At 41.1% G+C, this 26,724-nt stretch overlaps 1 protein-coding gene across 2 annotated transcripts in view; it reads right to left on the bottom strand.

Moving 5' to 3' along the window:
* EPHA4 (EPH receptor A4) overlaps nt 1-25,780 on the bottom strand; it is a 155,151-nt gene extending 129,371 nt beyond the window's left edge. For both annotated transcript variants that reach the window (XM_003925485.4, XM_010336249.3), the window contains exons 1-3: nt 25,580-25,780; nt 22,227-22,294; nt 17,424-18,087 (exon numbers count right to left, since the gene is read on the bottom strand). In XM_003925485.4, the coding sequence (XP_003925534.1) occupies nt 17,424-18,087; nt 22,227-22,294; nt 25,580-25,670 (823 nt within the window). In that variant the 5' untranslated portion in view covers nt 25,671-25,780. The remainder of the gene's footprint in view (nt 1-17,423; nt 18,088-22,226; nt 22,295-25,579) is intronic.
* Nucleotides 25,781-26,724: the final 944 nt, after the last annotated feature.

Genomic DNA, 26,724 nt, shown 5'->3' with positions numbered 1-26,724 from the left:
AGAGACGTTTTTCGCTTCACTAAGCCATGGTTTGGAAGAGGCTTTGTCTCTGCCTCTGTCAGTGACTCAAGCTATTCTATCTGGCCATAAGCCTGAGAAAAGAGGATAAATAATCATTTAAGATGTTTCCATTGTTTATAGGACTATAAAGAAACCTTTAGGAAAAAGAACTATTCAGCCTGGGCAAACATCATGTTGCCTATATGAAATACTTGTGTGTAGATAACTAGTTTGCATGTTAAAATAATGCTACTTGACCTCCTGTATTAATTAGGGTTGTGTTACAAGAAACAGGAAACTTGACCCTGAATAGCTCAGAGGCTAAAAACAATAAAGGGACACATTTCTGTGGCTAACACAATTCAGGATATACCAGCTCTGCCATACTGAAGGGTGAGTCATTTCCACTGAAGCTACAGGTAGCAATACAGCAGGGGAAGGTGAGAAAGTACCTGTGGATGCTACAGGAAGTGACAAGTACCTCTATTAGCAATTGCTTACTTCATCTTTTTTCCATTTTCTTCTTATCACATAAACGGATTGCTTTCCAAATAGTTTCATCACCATTGTTTTTTTCTGTAAATGTTTAACAGATATTCTACCTGAATCAGCTTAAAATCACACACCCAATGTTTAGATTATTAAAAGTTCACTCTCATTTTAACATTGATTTTCCTTCTCTAGATTTATTACAGAAGCATTTGAGAAACTGAAAACTTCTCATTTAATTAAGCTGTCCTCCTGCTAAGATGAGCTGATGCTCTGTCTTTTCTCAAGTTGGGTTTATGCTTGTAACTTTCCAATTACTTAAGTTGAAAAGAAAAGGGATCATCTGTTTCTGCTGTGATACAGTCAAAATAAGAATAATTTGCTCAGTAATATACTCTCTGACAAGGTCTCCAACCTTGCAGCTGCATTTTGCTCTTTATAAGGCCATTCAAAGTAACACAAAAGCCACCCATTGGCAGGTGAATAGCTGACAAATCTTAGAGACTAATTATGGAGCATTTTTAACATGTCTATCACTCAGGCATTCAAAATACTCTTCGTATATGTATTATATATAAATATTTATATTTAAATACTTAAATACAAGAATGCAAGGCAGATCCTATGTCATTAGTTAACTGGGGAAAAGTTTCTTTTTAACAGTTCTCAAGTGTGGATACTAGAACCAGTCTCTTTGGGTTCAAATTGCCGAGTAGTCTACATGGCCAAACACATCCATCTTTTTGCGCCCTGGCCTTTCCATCTGTAAAATGGGGATAATAGTACCTGACTTACAAGGCTGTTTTAGAATGAAGTAAATTAAAACTGGTAGAGAGCACTTGGCTGATGGTCATCATTACAGATGCTTTTGTTAAATATTAGTAATTTCTTCCAAAAAATTTTCCCAGACTTCTTCAATTCATGTTTATTGAGTGATACGGTTTGGCTGTTTCTCCCTTCCAAAGCTCATGTTGAAATGTGATTCCTAGGATTAGAGGTGGGGCTTGGTGGGAGGTGATTGGATCATGGAGGCAGATCCTTCATGAATGGGTTAGCGCCATCCTCTTGGTGATGAGTGAGTTCTTCCTCCATTAGTTCACACAGATTTAGTTGTTTAGAAGAGTCTGGGACAAATTAGCCAGGCGTGGTGAGCACGCCTGTAGTCTCACCTACTCGGGAGCCTGAGGCAGGGGAATTGCTTGAACCCGGGGAGTGGAGGTGGAGGCATGAGCTGAGATCACACCACTGCACTCCAACCTGGCAACAAAGTGAGACTCTGTCTTAAAAAAAAAAAAAAAAAATCTGCAGCATCGTGCTTCTCTCTCTCTAGCTCCCACTCTCACCATGTGAATGCCTGCTCCCCTGTGCCTTGGGACATGAGTAAAAGCTTCCTAAGGCCTCACCAGAAGCCAAGCAGATGCTGAGGCCATGCTTTCTGTATAGCCTGCAAAATCATCAGACAATTAAACCTTTTGTTTTTTTCTTGTACATTACCCAGTCTCAGGTCTGTCTTTATAGCAATGCAAGAGCAGACTAATACATGGAAGAAACATGATAATTGATTTTGAAATGTTATGATATACTCTTAGATTTATGGAAAACAAAAATAAGAGAGATGGCTAGCTGCAATTGTTGGAAGATCTTCCCCATCTTTTCTATGTTACAAGATATTAGACCTAGATTGTCTACCCAAGGATTTGTGAAATACTTAGAGAACTCAATACCCTATTTTAGAATCTTAGTAACCTCAGAGTCTAGAAGTTTATAATTGAGATTAGCATCCATCCCAGGACATTTCTTTTTTTTTTTTTTTGAGACGGAGTTTCGCTCTTGTTACCCAGGCTGGAGTGCAATGGCGCGATCTCGGCTCACCGCAACCTCCGCCTCCTGGGGTCAGGCAATTCTCCTGCCTCAGCCTCCTGAGTAGCTGGGATTACAGGCACGCGCCACCATGCCCAGCTAATTTTTTGCACTTTTAGTAGAGACGGGGTTTCACCATGTTGACCAGGATGGTCTCAATCTCTCGACCTCGTGATCCACCCGCCTCGGCCTCCCAAAGTGCTGGGATTACAGGCTTGAGCCACCGCGCCCGGCTCATCCCAGGACATTTCGAAACACAAGGGCAGGTTTTGGCCTGTCAAAATGACTGAGGATGACACCAGGATTTATTGCTCACAGACTGCTAGGGCTACTAAATTCTCTACACCGTGCATACTAGCATGGAAAGACCTGCAATTCTTTATGGAGTTTTATTCCATGAAGAATCATCCTGTCCAAAAATGATAACTGTGTTCCTTTTAAGAAACACAGGACCTCAAATCTTTCACTGTTAGGTGCCTTGGGGTCATGCAGCTAGTGTGAACAAATCCAAAAATTATGCTTCAAAACGCATCACACTCTGCTCTTGTCCAGTTCAAAATGTTAGACAGCTCTTCCTTATGCTGAGTCAGTCAATGTCTGTCCTCTGGTCTTCATCCTGCCTGCTGTGGCCCACAGAATTTGTCTGGTTACGTAAAAAATGAAACTTGCCAATCCTCAAAACCAATGTAAAGTATTTACAAATTGCTATGCCAGAGTTGCTGATCTAAGGAGCACCAGATGTGTCTCTAAACAGTTATTTCATAGTCTCTCCCTCTCTCATTCTTGTTCTCACTTTCACTCTCCCTCCTCTCTCTCTGGTTCTTGGTCTGTCAATTAAAAAGGAGAGTAAAGCACCACAGCTCAGAGGGGCTGCATCCACATTCACTCTGCAGTGAAAGGTAGCTTCCCCTAATGGGATATTAAGTATTTTGTCAATCAGAATTCGCATTACAAGCCAGGGCTCTTGATTAAAGAGTAGCTCTACCATGTCTATGAAGTAACTGAGTTTAACAAGCCCATTATCTTTAATTCACATTTAAAATCTACACAAGACCAGGCACGGTGGCTCATGCCTGTAATCCCAGCACTTTGGGAGGCTGAGGCAGGCGGAGTGCCTGAGGTCACGAGTTTGAGACCAGTCTGGCCAACATGGGGAAACCCTGTCTCTACTGAAAATATAAAAATTAGCCAGGTGTGGTGGCATGTGCCTGTAATCCCAGCTACTTGGGAGGCTGAGGCAGAGGAATGGCTTGAACCAGGGAGGTGGAGGTTGCAGTGAGCCGAGATTGCGCCACTGCACTTCAGCCTGGGTGACAGAGTAAGACTCTGTCTCCAAAATAAAAATAAAAATAAATCTACACAAGTAATGAGAAATTTCAATAATGTAATTACGGATGAGAGCAATGTGTCATCTTTGCTGTTCACCATAAAGGCAACAGAGGCTGAGAAGACATCAAATCAAAGAACATTTCCATTATGTTGGTCTGGGAAATCTACATGCGTGATTTGAAAAGCAACTGAACAAGGTCTCAGAGAGTTTCTTTGTTATGGCTGTTGTACTTTTTAGTAAAGTCTAGCAAATGTAGAGAAAAGTGCCCAAATTATAGGTACACAGTCCAGAGCCAGTGTTAATGGTGGAATCTTTCAAACTTGCAAAGAAAAGATAGTTCTCATGCTCATGAACATTCAACAGTGCTAATTTTTTCACGTAAAACTATTTTATGAATCAACTACAGTACCTAAACCTGCTGAGGAAAGTGGGGGGAGAGAGAGAGAGAAAGAGAGAGAGAGAGAGAGAGAGAGAGAGAGAGAGAGAGAGAGAGAAAGCATGTAGACTAATATGACATGGATATTTATTAGAAATTCAAAAGAAAATAACAGTAAAAATTGTGACACTTACTGAACACTTAACAGATACTACTTCCTTATTGAGACTTAGATATATTATCTTACTTAATACTATGTATACTCACCCCATAGACATCATTATTGCCATTTTATAAAAGAGGAAACCAAATTACTAACTTTCACTAACTAACCCACACTCACACAGTGAGTGACAGAGCTGAGATTAAAATCCAGTTTGTATTCCAAAGTTCTGGCTCTTAATCACTATTTTCAATTAACAAATTGAATTGAAAAGACTTTGTCAGAATTCACTGCTATCTAATGAGACTTTTTTTTTCCTACCAGTGCAAAGAGAGTTAGTTTATGATTTATTACCAGAAAAAAAATCTACAATCTACTAATATATTATATCTCATAAATACAACAAACCAAAAAAAGCTACATAACCAAAATAAATATTTGAACTTAACAAAATTCAACATTCACTCTCTCCAAGAAGTGTTTAAAAATTGTTAATATTGTGGGCGGTGGCTCACACCTGTAATCTCAGTACTTTGGGAGGCCAAGGCGGGCGGATCACCTGAGGTCAGGAGTTCAAGACCAGCCTGGCCAACATGGTGAAACCCCGTCCCCCTCAAAAAAAAAAAAATTGTTAATATGATATTAAGAAAACAGATCTAATATCATAGTTAAATTATACCTATTAAAATTGGCCACAGGGATGCTCACCATCTACCTTATTATTTATTACTGGTCTGAAAATTCTGACCAATGTTGTAACACAAAAGTTAGAAATTAGAGGTTTAATTTTTTAAATAAGAGAAAAATACATATATAATTGTTTGCAATGGAAACTATTTGCTCTCCAGAAAACCCTGGAGAATTAACTGAAAACCTATTAGTATTCACAAGATAGTTCAATAAGAAGATTGGATGTAAGATAAACATACAAAAATCAATAGCTTTCCTGTAGATCAGTGATAACCAGCTAGAAGATATAATTGAAAGTACTGGAAAAACTCAATGGGTTGTGTTTTTTAATCATTACCTCTTGTAGAAGTCAACAATCCTTTTTGGAGATGGGTTCTTGTTAGTTTTTTTTGTTTTTTTTTTTTGAGACAGAGTCTTGCTCTGTCGCCAGGCACCAGGTTGGAGTGCAGTGGCACAATCTCGGCTCACTGCAACCTCTGCTTCCTGGTTCAAGCAGTTCTCCAAATCAGCCTCCCTAGTAGCTGGGACTATAGGCATGCGCCACCACACCCAGCTAATTTTTGTATTTTAGTAGAGATGGGGTTTCACCATGTTGATCAGGATGGTCTCGATCTATTGATCTGGTGATCCGCCCGCCTCGGCCTCCCAGAGTGCTGGGATTACAGGCATGAGCCACTGCACCCGGCCTCTTTTTAGTATATTTAGTTTTTAAAGTTGCAATAATAGTTACAATTTTTATTTGGTAAGATATTCTCTTCAGTAAAAGATTTTATGTTTCTCTATAAGAAATATCTAATAATGCTTTTTAAAAGTTTTAATACAATTGCTGAAATTATAGTGCAGGATTTTTGTCATATGCAGTAACCATTTAAAATTTTTGAAACAGCTGTAGCTACAACATTTTGTAAAAGAGAATCCCAGAATCATGTATGAAGGCCAGAATAAATGAGGTACTTGGGCTTATTTTAGTTAAGTACACTAACCAGTTTTTGTCCTATGGAAGAAAACTTCCAAAAGTAAGATCATTTGAGACCATTCAGTGGTTGATTCCAAATCTTTTAAAAATGCTTTTCATTCCTGCAAAGATAATGTGTTCATTTTCCATCAACATGAGTTTATTTTTTTCCTTCCAAAAATAACCACTCTTACCGTGTTTCACTGTATCAGTGGTAATTTTAATCTCTAGGATACAAACAGAGAAGCAGTTCTAAAAGAAAGGATTTGAAAAGGAAACCTGAATATTCAGGCTTTCAACTGTAATTTTCAACTGTAATACTTTCAACTGTAATTCTTTGCTGGCTCCTCCTTAAAGAACACAGTAATGAAATCTCAATCTCTCCCATTAGTTAATTAGTACCTTTGCACATTAAGGACTGGAAACATCACGTTGTTAATTATCTACAAGTCCGCTCACAAAAACCGGAGGCTGCTTATGTCTTCTTTTTCTTATGCATAGGTTTACACAACCCCTAAAGAAATAAACAAGTCTATCAGACATTCTTCTGTAAGCACAGGCTAAATATTACAAAATGGAGTGCCCTAACAGCTAAAGGTGAATTCAGTCAACTAGCGCCCTTGTATTGATCTCTTATTTCACCCAACACTTTTCTTCTAATCCTCTCCATAATTACATGAACTGCTAAAGCTTTCCTGAAGCTGTCAATGCCTCTTGCATCTATTTTCAAATGGCCAGCGGAGAAGCGGTCTGGGCACTAGATCAAGCTGTCAATGTTCCCCACTTGGGCTACTGACAGTCCTCTTGAAGCCTCCTGGCACCTCTGTCAAGGGCCTCCTAGGGTTCTTCAAAACTCTTCTCCCTTGGAAGACAGCGAGGAGGGTAAAGGAGCCAGAAAGGTATTGATCCATTCTTTTAACATGCTAATTTGCCTGGGGCTGCTTCAGCCATTGCCAAGCTGAGCACTTCAAAAGGAAACTGTTTTTCAAAGTGGAGATGTCTTTTTCAAACACTTAAATCTGAGAACAAATGAATCTAAGCCTCAAGTTCACAGTGCAAAGCAAGACGGGTTGGACAAACACAAACAGGATGCCTAACACGTAAAAAGATGTCCTAAAATTAATTGATGAATATTGACTGAGAAATTTGAAAGTCTGAAATGTATTTTAAATGTCTAAAGCCTGTGAATGCATCATAACCAATTAGGATGTAACCCTATCGTTACATTAATCTATGGGAGAAAAATTAAGGCTGATATAATTAAACCGATGTAAAACATTAATAACATTGATATTGATGAATACTTGGGTCTCTCCATAAGTGATGAAAATGCAAAATAAAACTGATTGTTCATTTAATTGCTCCTCTAACTGGCAACACACCATGAGGCTAGGCAAGAAAAAGGAGGGGTTGGGGAATTGCCACATCATAAAAGTATCTTTGTTTACTGCCTTTGTTATCAGTTTATTATTTCATCAGTAAAACATACAGTAGAGATAAGACTACAAGACATAATTAAGGGTCTAAAGATTGCAAAGTATTCCCATATTCAGAGTTTGTAAAATTAATTCATGAAAAGCAAGGATTTGTTCGAGTTTTCAGGTTCAGGTATTTCTGGGGATCTATTGTTAGTTGTGAATGGTTATTACAGGAAGAAGTCACATAAAAGAGACGGCTGCAATCCTAATGAAGAATCCACTGTGGAAAGCAATAGCTGGGAAACGTGAAGTCTTAAATCCGGGAAGTTATTAAGGACAAAAGCCCAAGAGAAAAAGCATTCCTAACTGAGCTGAGTCTTAACTGATCATGAGGTTGGCCCATATTTACCTGCCATGGTATTATGGGAGAAAATCAGTATTCTGTTAACCTCTGACCCCTGGGATCTGAGACAGACAAAGGCCCAATCTGGAGCCCCGAGAGAACATAGCCAAATGTCAAACAGCAGGGAAGCGATTGTTACAGAAACATTTGGCTTGGGCACAGGCGGCTTCACTGGGGCAAACTGCTATTCACAGAAACAAGCCATGAAGAGATAACGCCATAAAATATGAACAAAATGGAACCTTTTTCGCCTTGCTTCTAAATTGTTAGCTTTATGGGACTTCATGCTGAACAGTATGAAAAAAAATCCAATTTGCTTTGAAGCGCATTAGTCTGTCTAACATCCTAATTATTGTTTACATTGCCATTTGCCTTCTATTAAGAATTGAATAATTACCCAGCACTTCATCGTTTAAAAATACAAGCAAACAGGATTATCTGGGTAATTAAGAAACTGTACCACAGCTTTGTACTGGTGCAGAAAATATCTGTAAACGGAAGGGAAATGATAATTATCAATCAACTTACTTCAAATGGTATTTCAAGGATTTTGAGCAATTTGAGATCTGTAACTTATTAAGCAGAGGTTAGTAAGATCACCTTTGAGAAGTGTGGGTCTGTGGAAATCCACCCTGAGAAACAAGAGCCAGATAGATAGGCAGCTGAATTTTCTCATCCGCTAATGCCACCAGAGAACACACCGTGTACAGAGCATTCTGCTGCTCTTTAATCCCAATAATCCATCCCAAATGGACTTTGAACAGCATCATCAAACTTTGTCAGACCATGTGATGCAAAACCAAAGCTCTTTCCACGTTATATGTTGTTTTAACTGACCTTGCCTCCACTTAATTACACAGCAACATCTAGCTATACCTGTTTTCTGCCCTGTGAAATTAGTTTGAACTCAAGTCTAATTGAACTTCAAAAATATTTCATGCAAAGTCCTCTTCTTCTAGTTTATAGAATGCATATATGATCGTGGCCTTTCAGAAGGTGGTGCTGGTTTCAACCAGAGTTAAGTTTGTTGGGTAAAATATGGAGTACGCTTGCTTTCCCATTCTAGAAGGAATAAAGCAAAAGTTAAAAATTAGGCATATCTGGAGACACTGGAGGGAGTCGGGGAGGGGAAGACAGGAACAAAAGACAATATTCAGCCAAAAGTGAATCCACAAATATAATAAGGCACAGAATTATAGCCAATACACATTTTAAAGGATTTTATCTGGTGACATAAGTAAAAATAAATTTTAATTGCTATTCTAGGTATGAAGATTGATGTATTCGTTCATAGATGAAGAAACACAGATGAAAATCCCAATGGTGATTTGTACATCATAAACTTCCAATATCTACTTATTGAAGGCATGAATGGATTCCAGCCCATTAGTGACCTAAAGCTGTTTCTCAGAACTTCCTGGGATCTGAGGATTCTTTTTCAAGGAATTGTATCTTCTTACTTTACAATTTTTTAAAGCCCTTTGTTGGGACACTTCTGAACATTCCTAGCATAATCTGAATAGTGCCATCCCCTCCCACCTCAAAGAACAGCAAGATTCCAGCTGAAGCTGTCACTAAACAGACAAGCCAAGGGATTCACCAAGCTGGGTTCCTTTTCCAAAGGTCAAAATGAAATGAGCAGCAGGAACTTGGGTTGTTTCGCATGGGGCAAAGGGGCTGGAGATTGACAATCAGTCACACTGTGGGCAGAGGGTGCATAAAGAGCCCTGTGCAAATAGTCGCCTCTCTGCCTCCTGCCCCCAATCTCTGGAAGCATTCAAATCAAAACTGAATTAATTTGCATGGTGTCTAAATCACTGGGTTCTGCATAAACAGAAGGATATCTTGGCTGGAGTTTCCAAAGGAAGCCCTCATTGCCTTTGTGAAAGGGGGAAATGGGTGTGCTGTTTTGCATGAGGGGGAATACAGAACATGCAAATGAAGAATCTGCTGCCTGGAACTGCAGGGCTGGGCAGACAGCTGACGACCTGCATTTACCCAGAAAAGGCTGGGGTCTCCAAAGGGAGTTGTAAGCAGTACCAACATGTGTGTTTCCCAGGAAAAAGAAATAGACCCTGAATATTCATAAAATGTCCATTTAATTATGGGATTCTTAATTACCCTCCAGAACATGGAACCAAGCGATCTCACCTGTTCTCCTCCCCAAAACAGCTCAGAGATCCCAGCTGTAATGGGATACAGGGAGAAAGGTTTTACGCCTTAAGTGAAAAAGATAGTCTCTCAGGGTCCAGGGGACAGCTGAGGCCTTCTTTAATCATTCCTTCTCACAAGCACAATAAAACTAAAGGGAGCACTGAGCCATGTTATTGGACACAGATAACCAGTTTTTAAAAAGCCAAGAGCTATAAATTGCTGCCTAATTTTATAGAAACATCTAAAGGGTTGAGTAAATAAAATGTCATTCGTCTAAACTACCTAAGTCTCCCAGATCATGAAAAAGTTTTCAGAGCTTTCTTATTTCATTTTCATTTTAAAACCTCTCCATGACCCACGCAAGTGCAGACTGTGTTAACCTTACAAAGAAACTCAAAGGTGATGGACCAGGTGCCATGGCTCTCAACCTTTCTGGTCTCAGAACATCCTTACACTCTGAAAACGTATCGAGAATGTTTTCGTTTATGTGAGTTATAACTACTAATATTTATCAGCATAAATTGAAACTGAAAAGATTTTTAAATTACTTTGCATTCATTGAAAAATAACAATAACTCATGACATGTATACACAAATATTTTAATTAAAAAAGAAGACCACTGTTGTCCAAAACAAAACTTACTGAAAAAATGACATTGTTTTGCGACTTTTGTTTTTTTCATATTTCTTGCATTTCTGGTTTAACAGAGGACCAGAGTACAGTAGTCTCCTTATACCCGTGATTCGGCTTTCTGTGCTTTTAGCCACCAAAGGTACATACAGTACAGTAAGATATTTTTGAGAAAGAGACAGAAAAAAAAGATAGAAACTATATGCAAATAATTAAAAAATATATAGTGTTATAATTGTTCTGTTTTATTATTGTTGTTGGCATTCTCTCACTGTGCGTAATTTATAACTTAAACTTTAGCATAGGTATGTATGAATAGGAGGAAACATGTTTAAGGGTTTGATGCTATATGAGCTTTCAGGCATCTTCTGAGGGTCTTGGAACAAATCCCCCAAAGTTAAAGGGGACCACTGTATTTGCTTCTGTATTCAGTTTAACAGCATTATCATATATCATAATGTTAGCTTCTGAAAAACTCCACTGTTCACTCATACAAAAAATTGGAAGAAAAAGGCAAATAACATCTTAGTGTTATTAAGAAAGTTTTGACCTTACAGACCACATGAAAGGGTCTTGGGGAACATAGCTGGACCACATTTTGAGAACCACAGTGACTTGGGGCACAGAGGACTGGATCAATGTAAACAAGACCAGCCATTTGGTACCATCCCTCCACTCTACCCTGTGTCACCACTGTCTCTGCAAAAAGTCAAAACCAACCATACAAAAAACTCTACTCTGGAACCTAAATGAAATGGTTTCTTTGTCGATCAAACAGCCCATAGTGTCACCATATTTCCATCTAACAACAATAAAAATAAGAATAACAATTTTAATTTCTAAGTGTTTAATTTCTAAGTGTTTCTAGGCACTGTGCCAAGCCCTTTATATATTCACACATATATGTGTGTCATATATAATAACATACTATTGTCACCAATTTGCAAACGTGAACTTTAGGTTAGGGAAGCTAAGTTAGTGTCTACAATTGCACTTCTGGTTAAGTGGCTCAACTCTAACGGGAGTTCTTGGCCATTCTGTGCTAACTGTATGTTAACTTCATGTGCTGTAGAGAATTTTGAAGGTTCAGATGTAAAGAAGATTCAAAAACATGATTTAAAAAGGACCCAATTGAGCAGAAATAATGAACAAGGAACTCGTTAATACATTAGTCACATGAAAATATTTTAATGTATCATGTTGACTCCATTAAAGGTAACTCCACCAAATAATTGTTCTATACAAAACAGGACACTGTTTCTTATACATTCATTCATTCATTCACTCATTCATTCAATGGACATTTAATGAAACCTCGTGTGTTCCATACTCATCACTGATGTTACTACTTTGGTTCTGCCTAATGTACCCCTCACTGACATTTTCATAAGGAAGTTCTACTAAATTCGTATGTCCAAGATAAAGGCATAAAAATAACAAAGCAAGGTTAACCATCGAATTTTTTAAACAAAAATATACATGTATGATTACAAATTAAACTGTCAGTTTAAAAATATCACCAGGAAATACTGAGACAATCTACCAACAAGGAAAAGGTTAAAGTATGGTATATTATACTACAGAATATTAATCTTCAATGAAGGAGAATTAAGAAAAGCTATATTCTCTAATATAGAGTGATATCTATGACAGTCAAGCCTCATAGAAACAGGATGACAATTACAAGGATGATTCCATCTATTATTTTTAAAATATATGTATATGGCTGTATCTGAGTTGCCTGCCAAATTGTGAAATATGGTAACATGTAAAATGTTGGAGTAAGATTTTGAAAACTGTGTGTGTGTGTATGTGTGTATCTGTGTGTCTGTGTATCTGTGTATGTACGGGGGGGTGTGTGTTGGGGGGAAGGAAGTAGAAGACTTATAATTTTTACTTAATGTAATTCTACACTAGAAATTTATCTGACAAGCACCCAGTACTTCGGGAATGTTAAATTTACCAATTACCCTCCTCCCCCAATTTAAGTAGTAAAGTTCAGTTATGTGAAAGTCAAACTTATATCACGACCACCTCTGCTTTGCACAGCGGTAACTGAAAAATCACTTAATAAAGCTTTTTCCTAGAGGCTCAAGTCTTAACAGAATAATTATGTCTTAATTCATTTCTGAAAGGTCCAAGAAGCTCAGTTAGACTAAAATAAGTCATCATATCTTGAATACCATATTCAAAAATCCCTAACTGAGATAATTCCTATGTGATGCTTTGGTGAACCCCAAATAGAGACTATTGCATGATTCACACTCACAAAGGCAGCCTGGTCACACAAAGAAGAAAAAATAAAAAGAATAACAGAAAAAGGACAATAATTAAATGCTGCTCTTCTAATAGATAAAAAATTATGTTTTTCGATGATCACAGCTATGCTTCAAAGCTGGAGATAAAAGCAGCCTGTGTTCAAGCAATTGATTCTTAATGGCATGATTCAAAGGTAGAAGAAAAATTTCAAAAGTGCAAAGGATATGAAGGAGCATCTCTGTGAACTAGAATTTAAATACTTCCTTTCCATTACTTCTTCCTCCTAAGCTCCTTCTATAGTATATTTGAAAAACTAATCATTTTTTGATATAGCTCTCTCCCTCTTTTCAGATCACAAGTTTGTTATTGTAAAACCACTGGAACATTTCTATCTTGTTCTTTCTTTCAGAAGCTTTTAATATGATACCTTTTGCTGATATGAATACATTATAATATTGATAACCTCAAGATACAGCAAAATTGTATAGTTCAGCAAGGCTTGATTCTTACCTAGCTTAATTTTGTGACAGTGGTAATTATTTGGCCTCAAGTGACTCCAAAACAATGTTTTCTTTGTACTGGTATTATTTTTATATGTATACCCTGAAAACTGCTGATTAATATTTCTTACAGAGAAAATCTGGAGCTCTCCTTTCATTTTTCAGCTTTTTAATCAGGCAAAAAATAAGCTAATAAAGAAGGTTTTAGGCCGGGTGTGATGGCTCATACCTGTAATCCCAGCACTTTGGGAGACTGAGTTAAGAAGGTCACTTGAGGCCAGAAGTTCAAGACCAGCCTAGGCAACATAGCGAGACCTCATCTCTTGTATTAAAAAAAAAATAATAAAAATAAATTTAAATTTTAAAAACGGGATATTTTCCTCTCTTCCTTCTACTTAATATTTCTAAAGCAATGAAAACAGTCCTGTAAAACATCTGGAACATTTCTTCAGTAGGGGTGTATCTGTCCGGAAGGAGATGTCTGAAGTGGATTTTGTTTCCTTTTTCTAACAGTCTGATGTGGCCTGGAAGCTGGACTAAGTGGAATCATTGTATTACCCTCTGCATCCAATCACTAGGCAAGTTCAAAGGGCTGCTAATTCCTGGCATACATTCTCCTTGAGAAGATGGGTACGTAGCTCACACACATTGTTGTTCTACTGAGGCCAAGCCAAATCATTTCAGAGAATGTGATTCAAGAGCAGAATGAACTTGCAGCTGCTTCAGAGGGCAAGCCCGCCATCCCCCTGCCCTCGTCCTTCCCCTCCATTAGCATGTGCTGCTGGGGGTAGGAACTGCAAGAGGAAGTGTAGGTCTGTCCCCAGGGTCCTTTGACGACTCCAGTGGATGATCAGGGTTAGAGTCAAACAGCACACCCCAGGCCCCCACCCTCCCTGCCCATTTTTTGCCCAAGGATCCTTTGTCAAACATTTAAGATCTTAATCAATCTTCGCTCTGACCTCCCGGACCCCAAGGAAGATGGATGAGGAAGGAGGTGACCTTTCACCTGTTCTTCTATTTGTCCTGCCACAGTAGAACCATTGAAAAGACAATTGGGGAGGAACCTGCTGCCAAAGTTCTGAAGACTTGCCCAGTTTTCCTTTATATTCTTTCTTAAGCTTTCTTTACACCCTCTTTCTTGTCCTACCCACAAGTCACTTTTCTCTCGTTCAAAGGAAAGTTCTCTTTCCTACCAAGAGGGGAAAAAGATGACATCCTCCAAGTAATATTTTCAATACCAAGTGTAAAAATGTATATTGTTCTTTGTTAGGGCAAAGGAGAGAGATGCTTCCTATCCTTACTTAGCCTTGATGTCAAAGAGTGGTCAGGGGATGGATTTCCCTTTTCCTGTTTCACTGCAACACTCTTAAAAGTCAATAGCTATGACCTTGGGAAGAGCACAGTGACAAAAGAAATGCTAGTATGAAATTGTTGCATGATCTATAAGGTGACTTCTCTCAGTCTTACTGCCCCAAGTCCTCATCACAAGTCTGTAAACTAAATATAACTATTATCATCCCATTTTACGAATGAACAAACCAAGGCTCACAGGGTTTAAGAAACATGCTCAAGGTCATCTAGCTAAATGACCAAATTCATAAATCTTTCCTTGTCTCCATATTCTTTCCACTGTACCTGGGCACTACTCTTGATGCCTGAGTTGATGTCAAAGATAGGGCCAACCATTTTTATTACTCCAAGATTCCAAGACTTTTACAGTCTCCAGTGATCTTTTCAAAGTCTCACTCAACCTTGGAATCCTTTGTCATTCAAGTTTTTTCTTACCTAACTTCATCAGAAATTTTCACATGGCAATAATAGAAACAAGCAATCAAAGTGCAGGTCTTATGCAAAAAAAATGTCTTGAAAGAGTTAATCATTTTATTAGCAGGAAAAAAAACCCAAAATAACAAAAACAAAAGTAAAAGCAAAACAAAAACAAAAAACAAACTTGGTTGACATGCCTGAAAGCACTGAAGGTTCTCAAAAACGACTTAATCCACCTTCTTCTTCTGTTAAATATCTGGCCTCATGTAGGAACAGCTTGCTCGGAAGCGGGCTAGATCTGAAACACTGAATCTCTCCCCTTCAAAGAACCACATGATTAACTGGATCCCCAAAACTATTTCCATAAAGCAAACCAGAAAAATGTTCAATTGCCTTTATTTTCACTTTGCCCACCATCTTTTTCTCTTTTCTAATTTTGGTTGTAAAAATGTCAAGGAGTGTCACAATATAGCAATGTATGAGTTACTGGGCTCTGTGACATAAGAAAATCAATGACATTAGATACACGAACCTGTACTAATGCTAAAAGAGTGAACATTTTAGCAGGAAATGGAAGGCAACATATATGTTTTTAAAATATATATAAGAATCTTGACATGTGAAGATGTGCAGGTCCTGTCTTACAAAATGGAAAAGGCAGAAAAATTTACTCTAAAATGTGACGGGATGTCATTGCTCTGCTCATTTCACTGTTACTGCTATGATCATTGTAATTTAGTTGCCAGTAACAATGCACTCACATATTTTCTTATATTAATGCCAGAATATACTTTGGGGTATCTATTCGGTACAGCTCATGTAGTAGTTGCTAAGTCAAAAGCAAACAAAATATCAAGGCATTAATGTTTATTTTTTAAAAACCTTAAATTCCAACTTGTAAACTTTTAACTTTACACATTTCCTTGTGTTGCTGTTGTTATTTTTAACTCTGGGTAGACAGAAAAGATAGCCAGTCTTTGTTCTATTTACAATGAAATGAAAGAACATTCGCTGCTAGTTACTCCTAGAAATAACTAGTGCCAAGCAGGAATGGCACTTTAGAAAAGCGTCAACTATGAAAAAAGTAATGCATAACTTTATGATACTAAACCACAAAAAAACGCAATTTTCTTCAGGTTATAACTGTGGATTTTCAATCAAGTGGACTGTCCCATAGTCAATCCCGCCCTGTCATTAAGATGGTTGAAATGCCAGACAAATTGTTTGGCAGTCAGTGATTTCAGGCTCTTTAATCACCAAATCAGATGAACCACGTGGCAATGCTGTCTATAGCTCAACAATTACCTGGAGAAAAGACCAATCTGATTGTTCCATAGATGAGACCAGAATTACATTCTAACTATTTAGTAGTAACCATAACGGGATTGGCAGCCGCAAGCTATTGATAACTACTATTATAAAAACAAATACCAAGCAAGGCAAAAACTTGGAATAAAGTCTTATTTCACGCATGACAAACAATCCGTATACATAGGAATTACTGTCATTTCTTACTCAAAGTTTCTATAAAGCTAAGGACTTTATAAATTCCCCAGTATTCTAACAGGAAGGGGTAAGAAGGTAAAAGTAAATTGCATACACTGAACCTTAGGTGAGAAAAAAAAATTTGCTTAGTAATATGATAAATAGTAATTAATATGATAAAAATACATAGATTTCTTCAAAAACTCGATAACTGGAATCAGTAACTAATTGGGTCACAATTTGCTATTGCTTCTGACCACAGATCAAATGAGAAGACTCGATTGCTTTATTATCACCTCCTCAGAGAAATAAAGAAGCCTTTCGTCAAGATTAATCTCATTTAGAGACCCCATCAGTGGGTGTTCAGGGAACAGAATGTACTTGAAACACTGTCACTCCGCTTTGTTGGGCCACATCTCCACCCATCCACAAGGCAGAAAGAAAAAATGGACTTTCTTCACTCGATTTTAATCAGTGGGAGGGAATGGGAGCAACTTAATCCTAATTTCACATTTAGATCATTCACTCACATATGCAGAAGACGAGAGAGATATTTAGAATCTTTGTCATTTTACCAAGTCCATAGACAGGAAAACTGTGACTCAAAAATATGTCCGCCCTCTTTACGTAAGGATCAATCAAGGCCGTTTCTTCAGCTTGTTCATTTACATTTCAGAGGGCGCATCAAGCGGGTTCAGATCTAAGTGCCTGTTAGCAAATGTGTTTGGCTTTGTGCTGATTACAGCAGCATCATTTATTTTGTCAGTATTAGAAACGTCTTAGCCTTGCCACCTGGAGCTATAGCACTTACTCATTAGACCCCTATGGCCCACCACATCCCACAGGGGCTGCTAATTACTGGCTTTACTCCATTTAGTCTCATCTCTGATTTAATTACTTGCACCAAGCCCCAGTGAAAAAACTACAATATGGCCCCTCTTACCTTGGCATTCTCCGCTCCGCTCCTCATGCCCAGCGTTGCATAGACAGTTGCCAATGGGTACCAGCCATTCACCATCTGCCCCACAGTACATTTTTGGCACATCCTTCTCTTCTGAGTTGTTGACACAGGAGCCTCGAACTTCCACCAGGGAAGACGTATCGGCCCCTGTAATGGTGTCGGGAAACTGGGCCAGATTGCGGACCGTGAGTGGACACTTCTTATAGAACACACGGACTGATACCAGGGCGATGCAGGCCCCCACATCCTGAAAAGCCAGGTAAAACCCCTTTTTGCTCAACGGTCCTACATCCCGAATCTCGGTGTTCAGCTTCATGATTCTGTCGCCAATGTCCACTTGGGTGAAGCTCTCATCAGCAGCAATGGTGTCAATTTTGGCAAATTGGCTCTCTCTGATGAAACGCTCTTTGTCGTTGTCTGATTCGTAGTAGTACAGGTTAAACGTCTCCTTGCAAGTCCCCATGACACCCGGAAGACTATTGCAGTCCCTCAAGGTGAATTTAATCTCAATATATACCCTCTGAGCCCCTTCACGGGTGATCCAATCAGTTCGTAGCCAGTTATTCTGGCTGGGTTCCATCACGTTGCACACTTGATAGGTTCGGATTGGTGTATTTTTTTCATCCATGATACTCACTTCCTCCCACTGCAAAGATCCAAAGCAGATGTATCAACTATGAAGTTTCATCATGCAGTGATTTATCAATCCCATTTTATTCTCATAGGACACCTGATTATTTTTCTTTCAATAATGAAGCAAACTACTGAGCACCAATCATCACTAATAAAAGACCTTATGGGAGATAATATTTTACTGAGGAAGTGTTTTTTGTTTTTTTTTTTTTTTAATTGTTTCAATCTTGTGCCTGAAATCCAGAGGCAATGGTGGATTTACTACTTGTGAGTTCTTAGCGGTTCCTTGTGGTGGTCCAACGACCTCAAATTCACCTATTACAACAGCTACAATTTCGAGTGGCAACAGTTCAAATTTACTCATAAATGAAAAACTAGTATGTGTATTGTTTCAACCACTGAGCAGAGCCCTGCAAATTAAGGGCAGGAAGAGTAGAGCTTGCCAAAGGAAGACAATTATCAGTTAATTAGCAGTGCTCCTGTCAGAACTTTGCTCTCTAATACCTTTAAAAAAAAAAAAAAAAAAAAAAAGGCAATTGATTTTTTTGGCACCCTCACTATTCTTTAAAGGGGAAAAGAAAATCCCACCATTCTGGTTTCTGTAATCCTAGGTAGACAGGGAGTAAATTTTAAGGTTGGATTTCTCAAATATGCTGTCATTCATTATAGTAGACAACTTTCAAGAGTGTGTATTCTATTAAATTTGTACACGTTCTCATTTTTAAAACACAGACAAATAACAAAACTAGAAAGTATTCATGTTTTGCTTCTGATTCTGCCAATGACGTTAAAAACAAAATAGCAAGTGATGTTTATGACTGAAGTCCCCATAAAATGAAAGGAGAGGGCATCATTTTCTTTGCATTTTATTTCCTAACATGAAGAATCTAATGGGTAGGACAACTTGAATTCAGCAGAATTCACTGTGATTAAAGTAATAGTTTCACTGTCATTATAGCTTTTAAAAATAATCTCAAAAGCAGCAAAACTTTTGGAGCTTCTACTAGGCTGGTAGGCAGCCTCGAATTTTTCATTAACATCTACAGCAATGCATTGATATAGATCTATTATAAATCAGCTTAAGTATCTAACGAACACATGAACATAATTAGAAGGAACAAAAGATAGTTTTAAAAATATTGTATTCTGTAATAGCTCCACTTAAAGCTCCATGCAGTCCAATGAAGTACATAGAATCATAATGTATCTCTTAACAGGTTTCCCAACTGTGCACTGGAAAACTCTTAATGGATGGAAATGTTACTGTGTGGAGGTCCATAAGGCATAAAATTCTGTATCCTTTTCATCTGACACCATTATAAAAGTTGAAACTGGGAGGGGTAAGTGCCCTATGCTGATGAAAATGTCTTTTTATCTGGTAAGCAATAAAATCACCAGTAATTTACTTATTTTAGGAAATTCATGTAAATCCGAAAATAGATTCCCATCTTCAAAAAAAACCTACTTAGCATGTTTCTCTTCTCAGAACAATGGGAATATGGAAAAACACATTTATCAATGAAAATGAAGGCACATAGGGTATCTCCACAGAGTTCTTAGAGGGTAATTCAGGTCTAATGTGAACTTTTCAGCTTGAACTTAATTGTCTAACCACATTGATCAATTCACCGGAACAGTGACAAATCCTCCCCTAGTTTTGTATTTTATAATCAGTGTCAGCGATTCAATATACTCTTTTAAATGAATATTACCAAGAAAGTAGCTTTTTGTTACAGTGATGTTATCAGGAGCCAACACTTTCCCTAATTCTCAAGTCCTGCTTAGTGTTCTTATAAGACAAACAATGGATTGTCTCTGATTCTAATGCATACTTTCCTTGGTGGTACTGTCAAATCAAGTTTGTTTTTTTCTTTTCAAGCATACCAACAACAACAAATAAATGTCATTATCAAATCAAATTACTATCTCAAGTTAACAGTGAATAAAGGCATTAAATGTCCTAACTGCAAGCAGAGATTTAAAAATGATTAAGATTCAATATGGTTTTACTCTCTGCTAGAAAGAACTTTTTGAAGACCATCAATCCATTCCTCATTGATAGATATCCAATTTATCCCTTTGCTCTAAGCCTGAAAAAGTCCTCTTCAATTGTAAAATCTAGAGATTAATTAAACTTTATAATTTGACACAATTTCTCAATGGCTACTGTATATTTTGCAGAGACTAATTCTTTTATATACAAATAAAATTTCATTTATCTTACAATAATACTTAAAATGTTACATGCCTATATTTAAGGAAAAGGAAAAAAAACAACAAAACTTGCTTCTATCCAGTCCATTAAAGGTAGTGGGTTGTATACAATCAGTTTCGCATAGTTTTAAATAGACTTCAAGACAACCAAAATAATTTTTGTGTCTAGAAAAAGCGCCCAGGTGCTCCTTCAGGAGCTCTGGAAAAGGGAAAAACAAAGCAAAACAAAACAAGATGTCTCCAGCATATTAAATTGCAATAAAAGTTTTCCAGAAACTAGATAGACTATAGACTGAACCCTAAAATGTGTCACTCCTTGCTTTCATATAGGTCACATGTATATTTAGTGAAACAAATCAGGTTCAAAATTTTATTAGATGTATGCTCTATTCAAACTTAAAAGCAGCCAGTAAGAAAAATGAGGCTCATTAAATTTATTAATACAAGTACTGATACTTTCCATTCTCAATTTTACCAGCAGTTCTAATGCATTTTAACTTACCAAGGAATACCCCTGGTACACGTAGCCTGGGAAAGCCTTGCCTGAATCAGTGACCTTTCCAGAGTATAGGATTAACAGTGAGTCTGACTCTCACCAAGATAAAGCTGTACCTTTCTTCACATTCAAAGGATGAGGGCAATTGCCTGCAATCAGTGGTGAATACAGCCTGTCTACACTGCCAGAGGCCTGCCAATCACTCCTCCCTCCTTTAAAAAGATGGTTTTGAGGGCAGACTAGAATATTTCAGCAGAGAACAAACCAATGGCAGTCAAGTTCAGGAAGAAAAATAGAAAGACAGGGCAATCTGTTTTATTTCACGTGGATTACAAAACCAGCTTTGCAACAAGACAGCCTAAAATTCTCCATTTTCATGATTATTTTTTTCCTTAGTCTTAGTTCTGAAATATGTCCTTGATAACAGACTCTATGAATCTTTATTTTAAAATTCTTAATTCTTTATTCAATGGACGGGTGGGGAGCCCATGCTGCGTTCTAGCATTACAGTTTTTCCCTATTAAAGACTTCTAATCTTTCACCCCTATTGCTTTTAATCAGTTGACTCAGCCATAAACTATCAAGCCTGTGAAGGTAGGATAATTTGGTTACTTTTTAAAGGATTTGAGAGTTACTTTGATTTGGCAGAAGTCAGTTGCATGTCGTACTGTTTTCTTTCCAAAGCTGATTCATTCTGACTGATTATTTAGGGGGAGTAGGAGAATGTGGCTATTGACCTAGTAAGATAGTGGCAGAGAGGACAAGTGTTACAAATTCTAGAAGAAATGAAATGATGCTTTTTTTCATACCTTATAATCCAGGCTACTCAGTCCCCAAAGATTCAAGACCCCAGACACTTAAAAGTTTCTCATGTAACACCATTAATGCACAAGCTTGGGGGTTTTCTGAGACAATTTCACTTGACTGTCTCTCAGTGTGCAAGAGAACAGCAGCTGACGTAGGAGTGTGAGAACAAGGTACAGAGACTTTCTGCAGTTCATGCAGGTACAATTAGAAATGTCTTCTCTCTCGTATCTTTATTGATTCCTTTTTTTTTTTTCATCTGGAAGTAGGACAATTGCTCTTAAATTAACCCTGTCAGAACTTCATGGCCATCACAGTAATAGGCATAAATTATAATTTGGTCTCTGGATCATATTTCCTGTCGGTATGTTAGTTTTAAATAGGCATCTAAGTCTATGCCTCCACCAGTCTCCTAATTTTGAAACCCCTTTCTGCCCTTTTGGTTTCTAGTTCTTCCATGACAGAGCTATCCAAAGGGAGTATAGGATTTCTCCAACAAAGCGTAATTCACTTCATAGGCCACAGCGGAAATCTGACCCCCTCACCACAATCAACAAGAATCAAGCCATTAGGACTCTCAGAAAGTTGCTAATCACTCTTTTTTTACCCTTTGGATCACAGAGCAACTCAGGACTTACCCCTCCTTCCAGAGGGCTTGCTATCCACCCAAGTTCTCCCTGAACAGATCTGGAATCCAATAATGTAACTGCAAAAAAAAGAAAAAAAAAAAAGAAAAAAGAAAAATAGATTAATTTCCAATTGCAAAAAGCCAATAACACAAAAACCATTTGCCTGAGCGTTTCCATATGTGCTGAGGGTGCGCATATCCAACCCTGATCAAAACCTAAACTTGGGCTCACTTACGTAAATAATCATTACTCATTTGATCTTCTCCCCCTCTTTAAATCTGCAGGTTCTTATTTATTTAACTTGCTTAGCATTTAAAATTCCATCCCAGGACTCAGTTGATTCATTTTTCTAAAAAGGATGAATAGAGAATCTCAAGTACAATTTAAAAAGATACATACATCTACGTACAGCAGTTACACTCCAGAGCAAAATCTGCATTCATCTCTGTCTGGTATCTACCAGAATTATTTGTTTTTGTAAGTTTCAGATGACCACATAACTCATCAGGGTGACAGAGCCACAAGTGAATTCTCTCTTCTATCAGAGAGTATCCTATCAAAAGGGTCAAGAAAAGGCTCTCCCTAACATTTTCCTCTTCACCATCAAGTAAATAGTCCCTGACTACGGTATCCGCTGCTTTTTTAAATATCAAAGTTTCAGAAAGGGGGAATGCCAGATGTGTAGAATCAGAATGCAAATACACCTAAAGTACTCTCTCCTTCTCAAGATGTGTTGGGGGACAATCAGAGACTTGTCTTCCAGCCGTAGGAAATCACTGGCTTGAATTTTAGGTATGGAGTGCTGCCTAACGGCTTGAGTGTGCTTGTGCTTACACCTAGAGTGTGTCAAAGCTTGAGGGGAAGGAAGGACAGCCCACTCAGCTGCGGTACCCCGCTCCTGCTAGAACACCGCTAGGTACGGGGAACATTCAAAGGGACGCAGTGAATTCGAAACCCCTCTTTCCCACCGAGATCTGCAGTTCTGTGGGTCGAAAGGCCCACCTCAAAGGAACCACTGGGTTATTAATTTGATCAGCCAGGCTGATTCTTCAGGTTGGGGGAGGGGTGGGAATGGGAAGGCCTCATCCGTGCTCATGGGCACCCCAACTCTCAAGCTACCCCCAGACCCCTGGATTCTGCCCACTTCCCCTCTCATTTCGCCTTAAAGTCAATGGAGTTAAAAATCAGTCTCTTTCCCCTGGTTTTTCCGGGGTGTCTGAATTCCTGGGGTCTGTTAATGATTTTAAAATGTAGAGCCTTCCCTGGGTCGCTCCCGCCTGGAGTTCCCGCCCCCCCCACGCCCCCCCCCACGCCCCCCCCACCCCCACCCCCAGCAACCATTCTCTCTTCTCTGTCCCTAGAGAAAAGCCCGCTACATCCATTTGGATTTATGTAAGGTGGATTAGGGACACAAAGGGAACAATAAGACCCAATTTACAAAAAAAGGGAGGGAGTAGAAAGGGAGGGTAAAAGGGAGAAAAGGAAACGTGATGGGAATAAAAAGCAACAAAATGAATTAATTTTTAAGGGGAAGATGGGGGAGGGGAGGGGAACAGACATCCCCCTTCCCCTTCAACATTAGCCTAGGGTTCTCAGCGCCTTTTTGTCTTGGGCTCCCAAGTTTTTCTTCCAAAAGAAAAAGCAAAAAAAACGGCGAAAAAAGAACGAAAACAGACTCTGCATCTGGGGCGAGAGAGGTCTCAGGGGACGTCCTAACAAGTGTGCGAAGTGGCCAGGCGAACCCGGGATCCACGATTCCGCTCAGGCGAATGAATAACCCTAGGGACCTTGGGGCGGCGGCGGCCGAGAGAGCACAAGAACCACCAGAAGCCACGTCGGAAGGAGAGGGGCGATCCAGAGGGAGAGAGAGCGCTCCTTTCCTCCCAAGCGATGTCTGTGGGCAGGTGCATAAATCTCTCGGAGCCTCCGTCTGGAGAGCTCTGAGTACTGGCTGCCCAGCCAAGGCTAAGTTGGTTTTTGGCTCCCTCCTTCGGAACAGAGAAAATGATAGATTGCACAGGGATGGATGGACGGATGTCTGGATAGATGGAGATTTGAATGAATGGATGGTTGGATGGATGGATGGATGGATGGACGGACGGATAGATGTATGGATGCGTTATGGATGGATCCATGGACGGACGGACGGATGAACGGAGAGATAGAAGGATGAATGGATGGATAGATAGATGCATGGACGGAAGGATAGATAGATGGATGCAGGAAGGGAGAAGAATGAGAGACGGATGTGAGACTAGATGCACACAGGCCGGAGCACGAGCATATGCTGGAACACAGCACGAACATACACTGGAACACACACGCACACATTCAGGACACTTGCGCGGGGACATACAATCCTCCGCGTCCGCTTCCACGCAGGCATTCGAGCACCTACATACACGCAGTTGAACGCGCGCGCGCCCGTGCACACACACACACACAGAGACATGCACACGCACACACAGAGACACGCACACACACGTCGCCTCTCCCTGGGTTCCTCATGAACTAAATGATCCCCCCCCCCACTTCCCGATACAGACACACAGCCACGTACAATCCTCCCAGCACGTCCGAACCGATGCACAGAAAATTGAGCACCTAGCTGGATCCCGTCGATCCCGCACGCTAGCTCTAAACAGTGTGCAATTCTGGGGCGAAAAGCAAAAACTCGACTGCGTTCAACTTGCCCGCGGGTTCCCCAAGTCTGCGGGGTGAAGAGCTCGGGCCCCTCAGGCCCGCAATCGCACCCTCGGGGCGCTGGGCTTGGCGAGGAGAAAGGTGTCTGACGCCGGGTGCTAGAAATCAGGTCACTGGCGTCTGACGAGCCGCGCCACGACCGCTGCGCTGCGGAGCAGGCCCCGCAGCCGGGTCCCGATAAGCTCAGGGCTCGGGAAACTTTGCAGAAACCAGAGCTCGAAAGGCTGTTGCTAGAACCCGGGAGTACCAAGCCCTCTCACTGTGCTCCAGGCTGCGTTTCCCCGTCGCCCCGGGCTGGCTCGGGGGAGGACACGGTTCTCGTAATTTTTTTTTTTTTTTTAATCTTGGCGTTGGCTTCCGTGCATCCCCTCGGGGCGCCTCGAGCGGGCCTCGCCGGCGGATGCTGATAAACTTTGGCCTTTCGTTACAAACTTGGACAGACCCGCCGCGTGCACGGGTCACCGCCTCGGGACAGGGCCGCCCGGCAGTTCCCCGCCGCCCCTTCGCCGATCCCCCCGCCCCGGGCTCCTTCTCCCGAATCGGGACGCACCGCTCACGCCGGGCGCCCCCTGCACCAGCCGGCCCTGCGCTCCTGAGGACCCCTCACCCGCGATGGCCCCCCGCTGTCCCCGACCACAGAAAGGCCGTCCCGCTCTTACCTTCATTCGCGGGGTACACCCTGGAACCGGTGACAGCGTCGCAAATCCCGAAGAGACACGAAAAGAGGGCGAAATAGAAAATCCCAGCCATGGTTCGCCGGTGCCAACGCTGCTCCTGCCGCTGCTCTCCCAGTGGAATAAATGCTGAAGTTAGGAGAGCAGCGGGCTGAAGACATTGCCAAGGGGGCGGGCCGGGCCGGTGACGTGACCCGCCAGTCCGGGGCCCGCGGCCAATGGCGGCGCACACGGGGCGGCCGAGGCCCCGCCTCCACCGCGCAGGCTCCTCCCCCTCGGGGCTCCGCGGGGCGCGCGGTCTCTCGGGGCTCGAGGGGGCGAGCGCGGCTCTATCCCCGCCCCCGCCCGCCGTAGGGAGCCAGCGGGATCCCCCACGTCACCTCGAAGGTCGAGCCCCCGGGAGGTGGAGGGAGCTTCGAGAGGCTCTGAATGGACCGAGGGGAGCCCGGGAAGAGGTCGGCAACCCTTTCTCCCACCACGGGCGGTTCGAGATGGAGGAAAACGCTCTGTGACTGAAATCAAAGAAGTCTCTAAGTTGCCCTGTGCCTCTGCGGCCGCGCCCTGAGGAGGGCCGACGTGTCCGCGCCCCGCGCGCCCGGCAGAGCTGCACACGCGCGCCCGCCGCCGCCACCCTCGGCCACCTTGCCCTGTTTGGTCTTTATGGCGCTTCCGCTCCGAAGCGCTCCTTGGGGCGAGTTTTGCGGCTGGATCACTCGCTTCTTCCCTGGCTTCCCCGATGCCTGCAGAGCGCGGACCTGCCCGGTCCCCAGCGTCCGGCCCGCAGCAGCGCCCGTCACTGTCTCCAGAGACTGAACCGGGGACTTTCGGGCGACAAGGAAGTCCCCGCTGGCCTCGCGCCCGTGAGCACCCCGCGGACCTCGCCCGGGGCCCGGGACGCCCCGAGACGGCCTTGGGCTGCGGGGGACCAGCAGCGGGTTCCCGGGGGCCGGGGGTGTCGGGGAGTCCCTGAGACGCGGCCCGGCCTGTCCGGGAGCGGCGGGGGCGGAAGCGAACAGCGTCAGCGTGGGTGCGGGGGCCCGCAGCTCTGAGGCCGCGCGCGCGGGGACCGCGACCTGCCCGGGCGGCTGCGGCGACTCTCCGCTCCGCCCTGGCCGGGACGGCACTCACGA

This window comes from Saimiri boliviensis, chromosome 5, assembly GCF_048565385.1.
Source record: "Saimiri boliviensis isolate mSaiBol1 chromosome 5, mSaiBol1.pri, whole genome shotgun sequence".
In the NCBI taxonomy this organism is placed as follows: domain Eukaryota; kingdom Metazoa; phylum Chordata; class Mammalia; order Primates; family Cebidae; genus Saimiri; species Saimiri boliviensis.
Note: the sequence above shows the minus strand (reverse complement) of the source record. Positions and strands in the feature narration are given on the sequence as shown.